Source organism: Cydia strobilella, chromosome 5 (assembly GCF_947568885.1).
Source record: "Cydia strobilella chromosome 5, ilCydStro3.1, whole genome shotgun sequence".
NCBI classification, from domain to species: domain Eukaryota; kingdom Metazoa; phylum Arthropoda; class Insecta; order Lepidoptera; family Tortricidae; genus Cydia; species Cydia strobilella.
In genome coordinates this window covers 21,489,922-21,507,458 of record NC_086045.1, presented here as the reverse complement: position 1 = coordinate 21,507,458, position 17,537 = coordinate 21,489,922, and the positions used below count along the sequence as shown (strand labels likewise).

Below are 17,537 nucleotides of genomic sequence, written 5' to 3'. Positions count from 1 at the left end.
TTTTATATAAATGTAGCGATGTGACAAACAGACCAAATCGCATGTTTCCTTTTTACCTTTTTAATGCTTCGTATAAAACTTTTACACGGACCACTATTACACTGTGGCTAAAAAATAAGTGCATTCCCGTTGCCAGGGAGGTTTTGGGATTATACTGAGCAACTTTTACTATGGGACCAACCCCGAAATCGCGTAAAAAAATTTTGCTGCGTCATACATTTTGGCTGGTCCATTTTCTATAGGAGGGTAAATTTTTTTTCGCGATTTCATGGTTGGTCCTATAGTAAAAGTTGCTCAGTATAATCCCAAAACCGCGCTGGCAACGGGAATGCACTTATTTTTTAGCCACCCTGTATAATCTACTATGAATGTGACCATGAGAAAGTTACTTTTACACTTATAATATTACATATTTAATTTCTTCATTATACATCTATTTATTCTATCCATTTTAAACTAAATTATTGTTTCATTATAGGATTCGCAGATATGCTTCCTTTTTAAGATGTGTACACCCAGAAGTATCGAAGAAGTGTTATTTATAACCTAACGGCGTAAGTATCATACATATAAAACATGCGATTGCATAAATGATTCTAAGCATTATATATGATGGCAATGTAAATCCAAAATTGTGAACACTACTTAAATGATATTAAATTAAATACATTAAAAAAATCTGTAGTCTTTTACTCACAAGTCCCTCATGGCCATTGATCGGAAATAGTTATTTGTGCAACAAGAGAGGAAAGTTGGTTTTACTTGCGAGTGCTGATTTTGAGTCCCGAGTAAGCGAAAGATTACATAATTGAATCACGAGCGAAGCGAGTGATTCTAAGTTAGAATCTTGAGCGTAGCGAGGGACTCAAAAACACGAGATGTAAAGTAACTTTGCTCTCTTGTGACACATATAATTTTTCACCTCAGTAGTGAGATCATATTAGAGGTTAAAGTGTATTTCGAATTTGTAATAGACCCCGAACATCCTGGAAGGAAAAATTGAAAAGACGAGAGGCAGTGGAAAGCCTAGAATCACATATCTGAGCCAAGTAAAAGAGAATGCATCGTACGAGCAAATCAAAAGACTGGCTCAGGAAAGAAAGGATTGGCAATTACTCCACCGACAAGAGCAAAGCTCTTAAGTGATGATGATGATGAGTAGACCCCGAAGTATGAAGTGGCGCAGTTCATGACCTTCACTAAATAAAAAGCAAAAGCTACTTTGTTTCACTCCCTGGAGTGACGAAAGTCGCACTTTCGTTACTCTCTGGAGTGACGAAAGTAGGCTTGTTCGAGCTGCTGAGGTGAAAAAAATATTGTGGAAGAGGTATAAGGGCTATTTTATTAAAAGTGATCCTAATAGGACTAATAGGAGAAAAAGTGTCCCAATACCTATAGTTCCAACATTTTTCGTTTCGGCCATTCCGTTATCTACCGTCACACAGTCTATGAAACATGGTAACGGCATAATAATTAAAATCGTGGAAAACATTTTTTCTATCATTAGGTTCGAAAGAGCTCGTGATTCTGAGTATAGAAATAACATCAAAATTCCCTTGACTTTGACTTTGACTTTATCCCATCATTTGGGGTCGGCTCTCCTAGTCCTTCTTCGCCAGGACGCTCTCTCCCGGGTTGTCTCAGATGTGACATTTGCATCTTTCATGTCCTTGTCCATTAAACAACAAAACGAATAAAAAATATAGTTTTCTCCTCATTCGACAGACGAGGAAAAGTAAGTAGACATTCTTAAAAGTACTTATTACACCTACTGTTATTATTTTTACGATAGTTACAAGCTGCGTAGGTGCTATTAAATTGTTTTAAAGATGTAGGTAATGTTTTTTACCACACATTTATAGTTAGATATCTACCGAAGACACTTAAGTGTTTGAAAGAAGCGTCGGCAACCCTAGCGCTGTGTCGGCGCGCGCGGTGCGGAGAGCTGCGCGTTGAAGGTCACTCCATTGTATTTTTGTGTAGGTATCAAAACGGTAGGTATTTGCGTTTTCTTTGAGAGATAAGTATCTGGTTTGTAAGCCCAATAATAATATAATCTGTGATTTTGTGGGCGCTAGCTGACGTCTTTGGCGGACAGAGTTAAGAGTTAAGACCCCTCAGACCTCACTATTGGCACAGAATATGTAATAGTATTATCATACAGAACGGCCACACACCGCCCTGCCCCGACTGCAAATTGACGGCCGTTTGCCGGCCGCTCAGTACTATTTTTAAGCAACTTACACAATGACGCATGCCGCGTCTACAGACGTGCCGTTCACACATAGAAACGCAAGAGATTTTTGATGTATAGCGTGTCCGCCCTGTGCTATTGGCTAAGGAGATAATAAAACAAAATATTTTCTGATCTTAAAATTGTATTAGGAAAATAATCAAACCTCTACATTTTAATTAATGAAAATATTATGGTAAATATCAAAATTTTTAAAAATTAAACACTTACAAATGTTTTGTGCCTTCCTATCACATTTTTTACGATATACTTGACATTCAGAAATAAGGTCAGTCCAGACGGGATGATAAAATCGACCGATTACCTACAAATATATTAATAACGGGTCACTCACGTATTTTAAGTCGAAAAACGCTCGACATGTTCGACATGTGCCGGTCCGTCACCGTCAACGCAAGCTTCTGATGACACTCTTCGGTACGGAGTGAAACATGTCGAGCGTTTTTCGACTTAAAATACGCGAGTGACCTGTTATTAATACCTATATATTTAATATGTCTGTGTCTCACGGAAGTTTTGCGATTACTGTAAACTTATATGTGAAATAAACGATATTGATAATTGAAACTATGGTTCAAAGCCAAAGGCTTTCAATACTTAATAGGGAATATTACGCGAAACTCTGCGTAGGGGGCGCCAGGGCGCCACTACCACAATCTGAGGGTCTATCGTGAAACAAGAAATTTCTTTATCTAACATCTCTGTCACATGCATATTCGAGCGATAAAGAGGCAGATAGCGAATTTTCGGATTCGCGTTTCCCGGTAGGTCCTCTGTAAGCAAACCGCCTTGATGCATCAATGTCATATTTTATTATTTCTGAAAACTTGTCAAAAACCTGTTAAAGGTACAGTATGTATAAGTTACTCTATGGTTTACTAAAAAGGCTAGTCCTGCACTCTGGTGGCAGAACATTGCAGTAATATCCCCTTTTACGTATCGATAACAATGTTCTTTCCAGTTTTGTCTCATTATTTCTTGCATTCATGCATTGAAAATATTTTGCCTTTCATTCAAATAATAGTTAGATAAACAAATAATAATTAGATGAACTAGGGAACAAATCAAATTATTTTATGAAATATTTTTGGTGTGTTATTTAAGTAGTCACTACTATATATAAATTATAAACTGAAACAGATAACATACACTATAGAAAAAGTGACCGTTTTAGGTAATGCATAAAGCAGCCTAATGCGATTAAGGCAATTAAAAATTCAGACATAAAGCATTTCATGCATTTTGCTACAAAGGCGTTTTGCTTTTTAGAACCTGCTCATAACCCCAAAATATTACATTAAATAATTTGATTTGTTCCCGAGTTGCATAGCATACATATCAAATTATGTAAAAATATTTTCCAGAATGTTTACGAGGTTTTTTTTTAATATACAAGATATACAGTGGTACTACGTAAACTAAAATAATACATACATACATACATATTATCACGCCTATTTCCCGAAGGGGTAGGCAGAGACCACGGATTTCCACTTGCTACGATCCTGACATACCTCTTTCGCTTCCTTCACTTTCATAACATTCCTCATACACGCTCGCCGGTTTAGGGTGCTCTTGACCTGGCCTTTCTTCAGGATTTCCCCGATCTGATCATAGAAAGTCCGCCGAGGTCTGCCCCTTCCAACTCGCGTTTCTACCACTCCCTTATACACTCTCTTTGTTAGCCTTCTTAATTAATAACTAGCTTAAATCTAAAATAGGCCCTTGAGGCATTGTACCAAGGATGTTGGCGGCATTTCCTCGCTGTATCGCAATGCTGGTGCGTTGTGCGAGGAAGCCGCCAGCTCTTCGGTCACCAGTTACGTCAACCAGACGCTTCGCGATTTCTGCAAACAACTTGTGCGCGCTGGGACTCCATGGACCTAGAGTTTCAACTCCAAATGGAACGAAATGGTACTCTCTACCGAGGCTTACGTTCGTATTGAAATGCGATTTCTGGCGGACGTCCACTTATTTCGTCGTAACAATATTTTTTTGTTTGAATTCACATTTTCGAAACCGTCTACAAAAAAAATCAATATTTAAAATCCATCTCGCTCCTCTCAAGTTTGGTAAATCCTATTATTGTATAAGCAAGGCTAAGTTGTTTCAGTTATTCAAGGTATGACAAAGTAACTAAGGTAAGTTTACCTACCTATTTGAAATCAATAGATTTAATGACAAAAACATTATACTCGTAATATATTATGACGGTAAAAGATGGCAAATATTATTTTGTTCAATGAATCACCCCAGTTGTATAAACATGGATTTACGTGGATTTACGCACAAACAAATTCTTCACACATTTTATTTTATTTATTCATTGTTGGAAAAACTATTTGTTTTAGTAAAGCAAAAGTATATATGAAATAAAACTATGAAAACGGATTATATCGCGTATATTGAATTTATAATACATCCCGACGTTTCGAACCCTTTACAGCGTTCGTGGTCAACGGATGACTCACGAACGCTGTAAAGGGTTCGAAACGTCGGGATGTATTATAAATTCAATATACGCGATATAATCCGTTTTCATAGTTTTATTTCATGAGTAACTATCGCGGTAACCGAAGACAAAAGTATATATGTTAATATTCATCATATTTCAAATACCGTGCCCGTACTCGATACATGATTGGACGAAATTGGCTCGATAGAAAATAATTGCAAAGATTGGTCTTAAAGTCACCATTAAACGGTTCTGTCTTTATTTTTTTACTTATGGTTCTGCAAATAAAATCACAATTTCAAAATATTTATACCTAAACTGCTAACGAGTAATATAACACAAATTAATCCACAATTTTTTATTATCATTTTCTTATTAATGAAATAAAGCTATGAAAACGGATTATATCGCGTATATTGAATTTATAATACATCCCGACGTTTCGAACACTTTACAGCGTTCACGGTCAACGGGTAAGCAGCATTTGATTCTCGCACAGATGGCGCTACCACCAATACCAACCTTTGGCCTATTCTCGGCTAGATGGCGTTGACGGTTTCGTTTGTTATTTAACAATTTTAACACATATCAAAGAAAGAACATGGGTCAAAATCATATAAAAATAATAAATACAAATAAAAATATAATTTATCCATATATATACGTTTTTTGATATTTATTTTAGTTTTAATCGCGTGTCGATACCGATAGATGGCAGTAAATTTACTGTGACTACAAAATCTACTATGACAGTACCCCTCTAACATATATATTCTCTTTGCTCTTTTGTAATAAGGCGAAAATTGTAAATCATATGTGACGTTTTCAACCAAAATGTACCACATTGTCGCTTGTCGATAAGGTTGATTTCAAATTAAAGCTACATGGAAATAGCGCCTTATTGACAACCGACAATAAGTACCTTTTTGATTGAGAATGGCACATAACTTTGACGTCGACTATATCAAAGATAGATATAACTCCGTAATAGATGGATACAGTCTAAGGAAAAAACGTGCCTCGAAAATCAAGAAAATTAGATTCTCGTTCAGAGGGCGCTACTAGTTTTGGCCAACTGTCGTATAGATGGCGTTGACGGTTTCGTTTGTTATTTAACAATTTTAACGCATATCAGTGACAGGACATGGGTCAAAATCATAAAAATAATTAATGCAAAAAAAAAAATCATTTATCTATATTTAAATACATTTTATCGTATTTTTATAAATCTTCATTTTTAGTTTTAAAGTGTGTCGACAGATGGCAGTGAATTTACTGGGGTTACAAAATTTACTATGACAGTACCGCTCTAGTATAAGTTACTCTATGACTATATTAAGCACAAACATTTGCAAACGATGCTGTTAACCTTAGAAATAAATTAAGATTGGAAATAGTACATTTCGATGCTAGTGCGGAAAGTATCCTACGGCTCGTGGCAAGATATCTCGGTACTCGTAAAGTAATGACATATCCGCACGTGTTTCGAACGACGTTTTTTTAATACAGTTGCGAAAAAATAAGAAAAGCAACAAGTAAGGAATGGAATTCGAAACTTTTATATTATTAATTCTGTGACACTGACATCATTGACATTGACATTATGAAGAGGTGTTTTTCTAGCTTTTATTCGACTAGAATAGATTTTGTTATTATTATTGAACCCGCTTCAATGAGTTTTTTTTTTTTCAAATGCATGTTCTATAAGACAGAAACAATTGTAAATGTTAAAACATTGTACTATTATTACCTAAATATCGTTATTTACGATTATTTGTGTATCGTATATTTATAAAAACAATATCAAATGTTGCCTTATTCTTGCAGTAAGAAAATACGCCTCTTCTTTGACAGGCGTTCCGTTCCATTCAGACAACTTATTTAGAACGGTTTTTCAACATTAAAAAATAAACGTGTTAACTTATAATGATGAGGAGGTAAGTAATAAAATATGAAATATGCATATTTTTCTTATTGTTACATTAACAGTAGGTTTTTATGTTGATTACGACGTTTAAAGGAAACTAATATTAACACTCATCAATAAGTAGTCATGAATTGGAACAAGTAAAAATTTAAAAAAATTGGAAAAGTAAAAAGCACTAGTTCGCAAAAACCAACTTTCCGCACGCTAAACAGCCACGAAAAGTAGCACTTTTTGAGCAACTGTATTAAAAAAACAGTTACTGGTGAATTTCCAATATGACTTGGAACTCCGGTAGCCATTTAAGAAGAACTCTTTCGCTGTCCTCAGGTGAAGTCTCGGTAGCTGAGTTGACAGAGCATGGGCTAGTGATCCAGTGACGCGAGCATCGCCCGAAACAGTGAAATATTATGTGGCATTTTCTATGCAAAGGGACCTTATTGTCGATGGCGTTTACGCCGCACAGCGTTGCGCGGCATTGTATTCACATCGGAGCATCGTTTATAATAGCGTAAGCGCCATAGACCATCCCACTTCTGACACCATGTTATAATGGTGAAACGGAAAACGAACTGCACTTTATATAATTTATTCTAATTAAATATTTGTGGAGCACAATCCAGACACTTGTACAGCGACGCCATCTTGGGTGGAAGAGAGAGTTGCCACAGATAACACTAAATGTCAAACTAAACTAGTGATCATGGAGACTGTATAAAGGAGCCAAATCTCTATGTATGAAAAGTGTCCATCAAAAAACAGTAATTAGGCGGCGCCACCATACACCGAAATACTACCAAAAACAACCTACGTAATTTGGTCAGGTTATTTGTTGCCTTATATGGTTCATGTTATACTCATGTCCCAGAGCCTAACTAGCGCCACCGGAGAGATTAGGAACTATTATTTAAAGCTTAACGCGGTCACTTTTACAACAATTCTGCCATAAGAGATTGCGATCCTTTCTATACCATCCATACCAACCAAGATGTTATTACCAACCTAACACCTTTTTATAGAAAATACCACATATCTTAATAACAAAACTTCCGTGAGACACAGACATATTAAATATATTAATAACGGGTCACTCACGTGTTTTAAGTCGAAAACGCTCGACATGTTTCACTCCGTACCGAGGAGCGTCATCAGGAGCTTGCGTCGACGGTGACGGACCGGCGCAGACTGCGCTGGCTGGTCCGGTCCGGTGCGTTTTCGACTTAAAACACGTGAGTGACCCGTTATTAATATATTTAATACCACATATCATTGTTTATATGAGAACTCCTTTACGATCGCCGCGTATGTTGAAAGGAGCGCTGCTGGTAGGTTTCGTTGGCTCGTTTTTACCTTGATCGCCATCGCTTTTAAATGTTCCCTTTTGCTTCGTCATTTGTGTAACCTTAAAAAAAAACAATGTAATAAACAATAATCATTCTTCATTTTAGGGCTCGAAAACCGTTTTCATGCTTTTGAACCGTTTTCGTTTATTCACCCGGGAATTAAAAAGATCTCGTTACCGTTTCCGGGTTTAAGAACTGTTCTATAGGGGATATTACTGCAATGTTCTGCCAACAGAGTGCACCACTAGCCTTTTTAGTAAACCATAGAGTAACTTATACACACTGTACCTTTAACAGGTTTTTGACAAGTTTTCAGAGATAATAAAATATGACATTGATGCATCAAGGCGGTTTGTTTACAGAGGACCTACCGGGAAACGAGAATCCGAAACTTCGCTATCTGCCTCTTTATCGCTCGAATATGCAAGAGTGACAGGGATGTTAGATAACGAAATTTCGATTTTCTTGTTTTGCGATAGACCCTCAGATTGCGGTAGTGGCGCCACCACGCAGAGTTTGGCGTAATATTCCCTATTGGGATTCCAGTTTATGGCAAATTAGTTCGTCTTTCGTTTATCTGGAAAGAAATTAACCAAAAGATTTTGCTTTTTATTGCAAATTCTGTGCAATTATTTTCGAAAAATTTCCGCCATTTTTCTCTTCTTTAGGGTTCCGTAGCCAAATGGCAAAAAACGGAATCCTTATAGATTCGTCATATCTCTGTCTGTCTGTCCGTCCGTATGTCACAGCCACTTTTTTCCGAAACTATAAGAACTATACTGTTGAAACTTGGTAAGTAGATATATTCTGTGAACCGCATTAAGATTTTCACACAAAAATAGAAAAAGAAAACAATAAATTTTGGGGGTCCCCATACTTAGAACGTACTCGTCACGTCTCGGCGTGGTACGACGGCGTCAGGACGCCATCTTGTGCCGGTTGACGTAGCATCGGAAGTGTTTCAGTATACTCACCGCATCGTCGATAGCCTTGAACTGCCAGCTCCAGTGCACGCGGTAGAGGAAGGGGCGGTGGTCGAAGCGGTTGTCGTCCGGACTGTACGTCTCGGCGTGGTACGACGGCGTCAGGATCGTCATCTTGTGCCGGTTGATCGCGTAGCATCGGAAAAAGTGTTTCACTTTCTCTGCGACCTGTAAATAAGCAGGAGTTTTACAAGTTTTTATTTAAGGAGAAACCGGTCATTATTATACCTCTATGGTCTATGTCATATAGTCTCCTATATATTACAATACTCTCTGGTCTCAGAGCCTACCTAGCGCCACCGGAGAGATTAGGAACTATTATTTACAGCTGAAAGCGGTCACGTGCAACAATTCTGCCATCCTTTCTATACTATCCATATCCCTTACAGCATGGAGACTATATAAAGGAGTCAAATCTCTATGTATGAAAAGTGTCCATCGAAAAACAGTAATTAGGCGGCGCCACCATACACCGAAATACTACCAAAAACAATCTACGTAATTTGGTCGGGTTATTTGTTGCCTTATATGGTTCATGTTATACTCATGTCCCAGAGCCTAACTAGCGCCACCGGGGAGATTAGGAACTATTATTTAAAGCTTAAAGCGGTCACTTTTGCAACAATTCTGCCATAAGAGATTGGCATCCTTTCTATACCATCCATACCTAACAGCATTTATACGTCGTTATGACGTCAGCGACGTCATTATGACGTCATAATTACGTCATTATGACGTCGCTGACGTCACTGCTACCTGGGATAGCCACCTCGCTCACCTCGTGCGGCGTGCACCGGTCGCTCCACTTGTGCACCAGCTTCTGGAACATGGAGTAGGGGCCGCAGTGCTGCGCCTTGCGGAGGCGGCCGAAGTCGGCCAGCTCGGCGTACGTCATGCCCATGTCCTGCTCGTCGGTCTGCGAGCTCCGGCCGGCCGTCAGCGGCTCCAGCTCCGCCGTCGGCGGCGCGCCCAGGATCTCGGACAGCGACGGTAGGAAGAACCTGTGGTTTATGTATTTTTTCTCAAAAATGGACGGCAGTATAAAAAAAAAAAAAAAAAAAAAAAAAAAAAAACGACGTTGCCGGTTAAAAAGTAGGTCGCGAAGTGCGTAGTTTATGGTCAGTCAAAAAATTAAAAAGTCAAAAACGTTGCAGTCTCGATTTCGGGACTGCAATGTTGCATACAAATTCCATTAATTGTCGAGATCCAAACTTTTTAAAAGTTGAAGTGGCCATATCAAATGAAGGCATAGGTCCATGAAACAGCCGAACAGATGATCAGTACTTATTATTATAATGTTGGTACCGCGACTATTTAGGTGTCTCAAATAGGTTGGCGTATTTTCAGCAGAAAAATACACTTCTACCTAGTCGGCTCATAAGTTCTGTCATATACATAGTATCAAATAAAAACAAAAGTTTAAGTTTATTCCGTATAATTTGTACAGCGTTTGAAAGCTTATAAACTAGAGAATCTAAATGTATAACATTTATTCAAAATGACCGCCATAATTATCTACACAGGCTTGAAGTCTTCGTGGCCAGTCGTCAATGGATTCACGCACCACTTTCATGTCGATATTGATGGCCACTGCCGTAGCAAGAGATTTTTTCAGCGAGTCTAGATTTGCATGAGGTTTTGAGCACACCTTTTCCTCTAAATACTGCCATATTTTATAGTCTAAAGGATTAAGATCTGGGCTAGAGGAGGGCCAATCTTCATGCCGTATAAAGTCGATTTTATTGGAGGCGAGCCAGGCTTGTGTAGACTTTGCCTTATGGGCTGGAGCAGAGTCCTGCTGGAAAACCCAATGCTGGTTTAGAAACATCGTATGAGATAGCGGTTTCACAATATTAGTCAACACCGTGTCTTGGTACACTTTGGCACTAGTTTTTACTCCTTTCTCACAAAAATGCATACTAGTGACGCCCGCATAAGAAACTCCCAGCCAAACCATCACAGATGAAGGGTGATGACCTCTTTGAATACGGGGAATGCTATTAGACGCTTCTTTACTATTGCGAGCGTACACTCTATCATTTTGTTTATTACAGTTTTCTTCTATGTCAAAAATTTTCTCGTCCGAAAACAGTATACAACGGTGCTTATTTTTAGCGTACTTCTTCAATAAAGCTTTAGATCTTTTAAGCCTTAAAGCTTTAAGCCGACCATTGAGAAGATGGCCAGTTTTTCGTTTATAAGCACGAAGTCTCAGGTCTTGATTAAGCACTCTTTTCACCGTGTTTTTGCTCAAACCCATCTGGAGGGCCATAACTTTTTGTTTCCTAGCGGGATTTCTGGCAATGCGTGCCCTAATTGCTTGTACAACCGCTGGAGTCCTAGCTGTACGCGGACGACCGCTTCTTTTCTTGTCATTTAAACTAGAGACCTCACTGTATCTTTCTATGGTACGATACACAAATCTTTGAGAGAATTTTAAATTTTCAAGTAGCTTAAAAATTTTAGTCGGCGAGTGACCACAACGATATAGTGCAATTATTGCGGTACGGCTATCTTTAAGCGTCCACTCCATGTTGAAGAAAACAGAAAATTGCAAAATTATACTACTCAAATATTTAATAAAGATTCGAAATTCAAATGCAGAACGGTTTTTGTTTTAGGAGTTCCAAATTTAAATTTTAAAGGCCAGTGACAGAACTTATGAGCCGACTAGGTATTTTTAATTAAAAAAATAAAAAGGTGGTAAAGCAAATCTTTTCACTTTTTCTGTGAAAATATATACATAAGAACGTTGCTTCTGTAAAATATTTCTATTATATTTGTATTTATTGCGCCATTTTTGAGAAAAGTACTATATATATGACTCGGCTGGAAGGCTACTTGCTGGCTTCGGAATCAATTAAACGGACTCCCACGGTCGTCCGTTTAAAACGAATCCTCAGCCAGCAAGTAGCTACTTCCGAACCTCGACAATAATGTACTATTATTTTATCCACAAGTGGCAAAGTAATTTGATGCAAATTTTCTGTTGTTTCTTCATATTGGCCTAATCGGCCAAGAGCATTAGCAGGCCATGCTTTAGGGTTTCGTAGTTACCATTCTGTCAAAATAGGCCAAACGAGGGTGTTATTTTTATATACAACCTTCGCATATGACATTTTTTTCGGCTTCCTACTGATTGTTCCTAATGTTGTTGTTGTTTTTCTTGTTACCCGTCGTGATTGTTTCACCGGATGGTCTCACCGGAAGATCAGCGCTGGAAGTCGCCAGCAACACGCTGAGGTGAGACCATTTCGTGGCACTTTTTCTTTTTTATGTTTCTCTGTTTTATTATAATTTTCTATTTGTGTGTGCTAACGAATAAATTATTTCTATTCTATTATATTTCTATGTTATACAAATAAAAGTGGAACTCACCGACTCTTAGCATAAATCAGGAACGCCTTCAGATCCGTCTTAGAAATGCCACCGATAGGGTTGATGTCCGCGCTGGAACAGTCGTACTTGGTCATGTAGCCCCGGAGCGCCTCGTCCACGTTGGAGGAGCCCAGCACCAGCAGGCCGCCGGGCCGGCCTCGCACCCAGAGCATCAGTTGGGCGAACAGGTATGACAGCACCATTCTAAGACGTGCCTGGAATATAATAGCGCAATAAAATAAATTAATAAGTAAAATTGTAAACGATTGTACATTTTACAACATAGTACATCAATAGCAACTAGGGAACAAATCAAATTATTTTATTAAATATTTTTTTGATGTGTGTTTTTAAGTAGTCACGGCTAACGTCCTAACCCAGGGTCAGGACATCTATTTCAGTCTATAATATAATACCAATAACATCATGCCGGCCATGTAGCTAGAATGCACGCAAAAAGATGGACAAAAGTGGCCACGCTGTGGAAAGGGCCAGACGGCAAAAGAAGACACGGCAGACCAAACGCCAGATGGTCAGATGAACTCCGTGACATGGATAATGATTGGCCCAATACTGCGCAAGACAGGAAAAGATGGCAAGAGCTGGAGGAGGCATTTACCCGTGAGGGGTCCTAACCAAATTATATATATATACATAGTTATAGATATTGATACAAATAGTAGTTTAAGAATACAAAATTAAACTCTAACAAATAGATTTAAAAAAAAAAATACCTAAATACTTTTAATAAATATGTTAAGTTGAGTTTTAATCTTTGGTTATGGAATAAATGGGCTTTTTTATTTTTATTTTTATTTTATTTATTTTTAACATCATTATCAGAGCCCGGAATTTTCGCGGCCAAACAAAAGACAGTCGCAATCTTGCTACAGCTAGAAACAGATAAAATATTTAATAAAATAATTTGATTTGTTCCCTAGTTGTTATTGATGTTCTATGTTGTAAAATGTACAATCTTTTACAATTTCACTTATTAATTTATTTTATTGCGCTATTATGTTTTATTTATTATCTTAAAAACACCTCATTAAGGTACACACAGCTGCGAGCCACAACTACATACACAATTAAAATTCGTTTTTTTTTTTTGCATAACTATTTTTATAATATGTTACGTAAATGCTATTGTAATTTAAGAACGACGTTTTAAAACGAGAGTGACTTTTCAGCGGCGGGTTCGTGTAACTCCCAATCAATACGCTAATCAAAGATAGATAAAACTCCGTAATAGATGGATACAGTCTAAGGAAAAAACGTGCCTCGAAAATCAAGAAAATTTGATTCTCGTTCAGAGGGCGCTACTAGTTTTGGCCTACAGTCGTATAGATGGCGTTGACGGTTTCGTTTGTTATTTAACAATTTTAACGCATATCAGTGAAAGAACATGGGTCAAAATCATAAAAATAATTAATGCAAATAAAAAAAATCATTTATCTATATTTTAAATACATTCTATCGTATTTTTATAAATCTTCATTTTTAGTTTTAAAGTGTGCCGACAGATGGCAGTGAATTTACTGGGGTTACAAAATTTACTGTGACAGTATCGCTTTAGTATAAGTTACTCTATGCGCTAATCAAATGGCGACCGTCACTCGTTTAACATAAGGTCCATTCTCACCTGTATGTTCTGCAAAGCGAGGTTCTGCCTCGGACAGCCGCCGTCGGCCCGGAACCTGGGCACGAGGCCGGCGGCGGCGGTGAAGATGCCGAGCACGGCGCTCACGGCCGCGTCCATCGTGATCGGGAAGTGATAGCTGCCTATCTGACTGGCTAGCTGAAACATTCACAAACGTAAGACTGAGGGTCGGTTGCACCAACTCTTTGTCATCGTTAAGAGGCCATAGTCGATTTTGGAGCAAAAATGTAAAATTGATAGATTTAGTCGTTGAAATTATACACGTTTTGTTACGTAATATCTAAATAACAAGTATTGATTTTTATTAGCACGTCTTCTCATCTTGCCTTTTAATAATGAGGTCGCGAGCGTGCGTCACCGGTAATGCATGAAAAGAAGGGGCAGTTTTTAAAAATTGATCAAAAAATCATGGTGGTAAATTATACAAATTGATGTATAAGAATAGTTTCAGCAAATGTTGTAGATTGTTTAAATATCAAAATTACGTTGAAATTAAGTCGATTTTCAGAGAAATTGTCACTTGTTTTGAAGTAATTTCTGGAGAAAATTGATTTCGTCTAACTTTCATTTACACTACTTCGAAGTCATAATAATAAAAATGTAGTCTGATAAACATCAAGTACAGGATATGTGTAATACAAAATTACCATGTTTAGCAGTCCAAACTTTACGAAATTTACAAATAAGGCGACAAAATCAGTGCTTTACGCGCGTTTACCTAAACGTCCATCAAAAAAGCAAACATTACTAATTTAGTGAGTCTGTTTAAAAAAAACTGATCTGATAAAAGGTAAGATAGGAAGACGTGCTATTAGAAACCAGTACTTGTTATTTCAATTAGGTAACAAAAGGTGTAAAATTTCACGGACTAAATCTATCAATTTTACATTTTTGCGACTAAAATCGACACCGGCCTCTTAAACAGTTCGCTAAATTTGTAAAAAGTGTCATAGTAAACCGCCGCGGCGCGCCGGGTGACGTTGCCAGGCCACCGTACCCATGGCAACGAGTGATAAGAAATAGTTTGTTCACCCATGTATGTACATGTGACGCTTCTCTGTTTAGTCTCCTGGCTGGAGTTCTCTGTGGCCATGTAACAAGTCACGAGTAGTCTGTTGCACAGCTCCATGGGGTCGGTACCATAAAACCAGGGATTTATGAGTGGCCCAGGCCACCGTACCCATGGCAACGAGTGATAAGAAATAGTTTGTTCACCCATGTATGTACCTGTGACGCTCTCTGTTTAGTCTCCTGGCTGGAGTTCTCTGTGGCCATGTAACAGGTCACGAGTAGTCTATTGCACAGCTCCATGGGGTCGGACGGCGTGTAGTCGGCCTGACACAGAATCTTCCTTACGTCGTATAACACTTGGCTTTCTGAAAGTAAATCGTGTGTTATAAACTGGAATAGATGTCATATATTAAATTATTTTAAACCGGGTCACTCACGTATTATTAAGTCGAATAGCTCGACATGTTTCGGTCCAATTTACGAGGACCGTCTTCTCGGAGCACGACACCCCGCCGAGCCGTGCGAGTACACGCCTTCGACCAGTGAAGACGTGTCGTGCTCCGTGAAGACGGTCCTCGTAAATTGAACCGAAACATGGCGAGCTATTCGACTTAATAATACGTGAGTGACCCGGTTTAAAATAATTTAATATGTTTGAGTCTCACGGGAGTTTCATAGTTAGATGTCATATACTAAAGAAAAAGTAACGAAGCGTCTTTCTTTCGCGGCTAACGCCATGAACCCCTAGGCGACCCCGTCACGACGTCTTCCGTCCCAATTTCTCGACTGCATGACATCTTAGAAAGATTTACCGCGCGATTAAGAGTTAGCCGCGACCACGACCAGTGAAACCTGTGTCGAAACGTCGGTAAATAAAGGTAACAAAATAAATTCGCGATAGACCCGTTTCTAAATGTGATTTATATGTGTTCAAACCGCGAAAGTTTTAAATGTTATATCTTAGAAAGACTTCACCACTGGGTGGCTTTGTCACTTTTTTCTTTAGTGTATGACATTTTTTTTTTCTTTTTTTTTTTTCAAAGGCATGATTGTATGGCATGACATATACATGATTAATTTCAAAATTACTTGCCAAACTGCGTATGCAGTTTATTTCAGTTTATAATTCATATATATAGTAGTGTGACTAATTTAAAAACCATATCAATATTTTGGATAAAATAATTGGATTTCTTTGTCAAAGTTGTAAATTGTGTGAATTGAATTTTTAACCGGCTTCAAAGAAATGAGGATGTAATGTCATAATTATTTAAACACAAATTTCATCCATTCCCCCATCCATCTCTACATTCATCTCTTTCATTTGAGATGGGTCACCATTCGTCGGGATCTTTACTTTTTAAAGTATGTTCACCGGTTTCTAGTAGATCATCGAGACCCATTCCTGTTTTTGTTTGAAAAGGTATGCTTTCTAGTTGGTACAATTGAGGGTTCTGGTTCTTGAGATAAATTGTTAGGAGGGTACCTCCTTTATGTATAGCGTCGCATATCTGAGTGCACATGGAGAACACAATGCAGGCCGTGCTGGTCGAGTCCACGCCGCCGCTCAGCGGTAGGAAGAAGCCGCCCTGCCCCGAACGACGCAGGTAGTCCCACAGCCAACATGCTGGACCTGCATGAAACAAACAATACAGACATTTTATTGTCTTCGGTTACCGCGATAGTTACTCATGAAATAAAACTATGAAAACGGATTATATCGCGTATATTGAATTTATAATACATCCCGACGTTTCGAACCCTTTACAGCGTTCGTGGTTAACGGGTGACTGAGGAAAAATTACAGAGTGCAAAAATACCCACATACTAAAATAATGAACAATCATAGACTACAAACTACATACACTACATAGACTACAACCAGCCTTAAAGTTTGTAGTCTATGATTGTTCATTATTTTAGTATGTGGGTATTTTTGCACTTTGTAATTTTTCCTTAGTCACCCGTTGACCACGAACGCTGTAAAGGGTTCGAAACGTCGGGATGTATTATAAATTCAATATACGCGATATAATCCGTTTTCATAGTTTTATTTCAATACAGACATTTATTCAAAAACCATGACAATAGCATTTGTAGCCGCCGTGCAGGTCTCGACGACAAATAAAAATACTTCGATTTGAAGTAAACATATAATCTTGAATAGGTGCTGGTTACGTTACAAGGTACAGTTGACGCAAAGATAGATATAACTCCGTAATAGATGTTTACAGTCTAAGGAAAAAACGTGCCTCGAAAATCAAGAAAATTTGATTCTCGATCAGAGGGCGCTACTAGTTTTGGCTCACTGTCGTATAGATGGCGTTGACTGTTTCGTTTGTTATTTAACAATTTTAACGCATATCAGTGAAAGAACATGGGTCAAAATCATAAAAATAATTAATGCATATAAAAAAATCATTTATCTATATTTAAATACATTTTATCGTATTTTTATAAATCTTAATTTTTAGTTTTAAAGTGTGTCGACAGATGGCAGTGAATTTACTGGGGTTACAAAATTTACTA

General features: G+C 38.0%; 1 protein-coding gene across 2 annotated transcripts in view; it reads right to left on the bottom strand.

Annotated features, from left to right (window-relative positions):
* Positions 1-7,873: 7,873 nt before the first annotated feature.
* The window catches only part of LOC134741603 (glutamine-dependent NAD(+) synthetase), a 34,044-nt gene continuing 24,380 nt past the window's right edge, over positions 7,874-17,537 (bottom strand). For both annotated transcript variants that reach the window (XM_063674445.1, XM_063674446.1), the window contains exons 7-13: positions 16,495-16,641; positions 15,225-15,373; positions 13,980-14,135; positions 12,338-12,552; positions 9,738-9,960; positions 8,951-9,127; positions 7,874-8,035 (exon numbers count right to left, since the gene is read on the bottom strand). In XM_063674445.1, the coding sequence (XP_063530515.1) occupies positions 7,907-8,035; positions 8,951-9,127; positions 9,738-9,960; positions 12,338-12,552; positions 13,980-14,135; positions 15,225-15,373; positions 16,495-16,641 (1,196 nt within the window). In that variant the 3' untranslated portion in view covers positions 7,874-7,906. The remainder of the gene's footprint in view (positions 8,036-8,950; positions 9,128-9,737; positions 9,961-12,337; positions 12,553-13,979; positions 14,136-15,224; positions 15,374-16,494; positions 16,642-17,537) is intronic.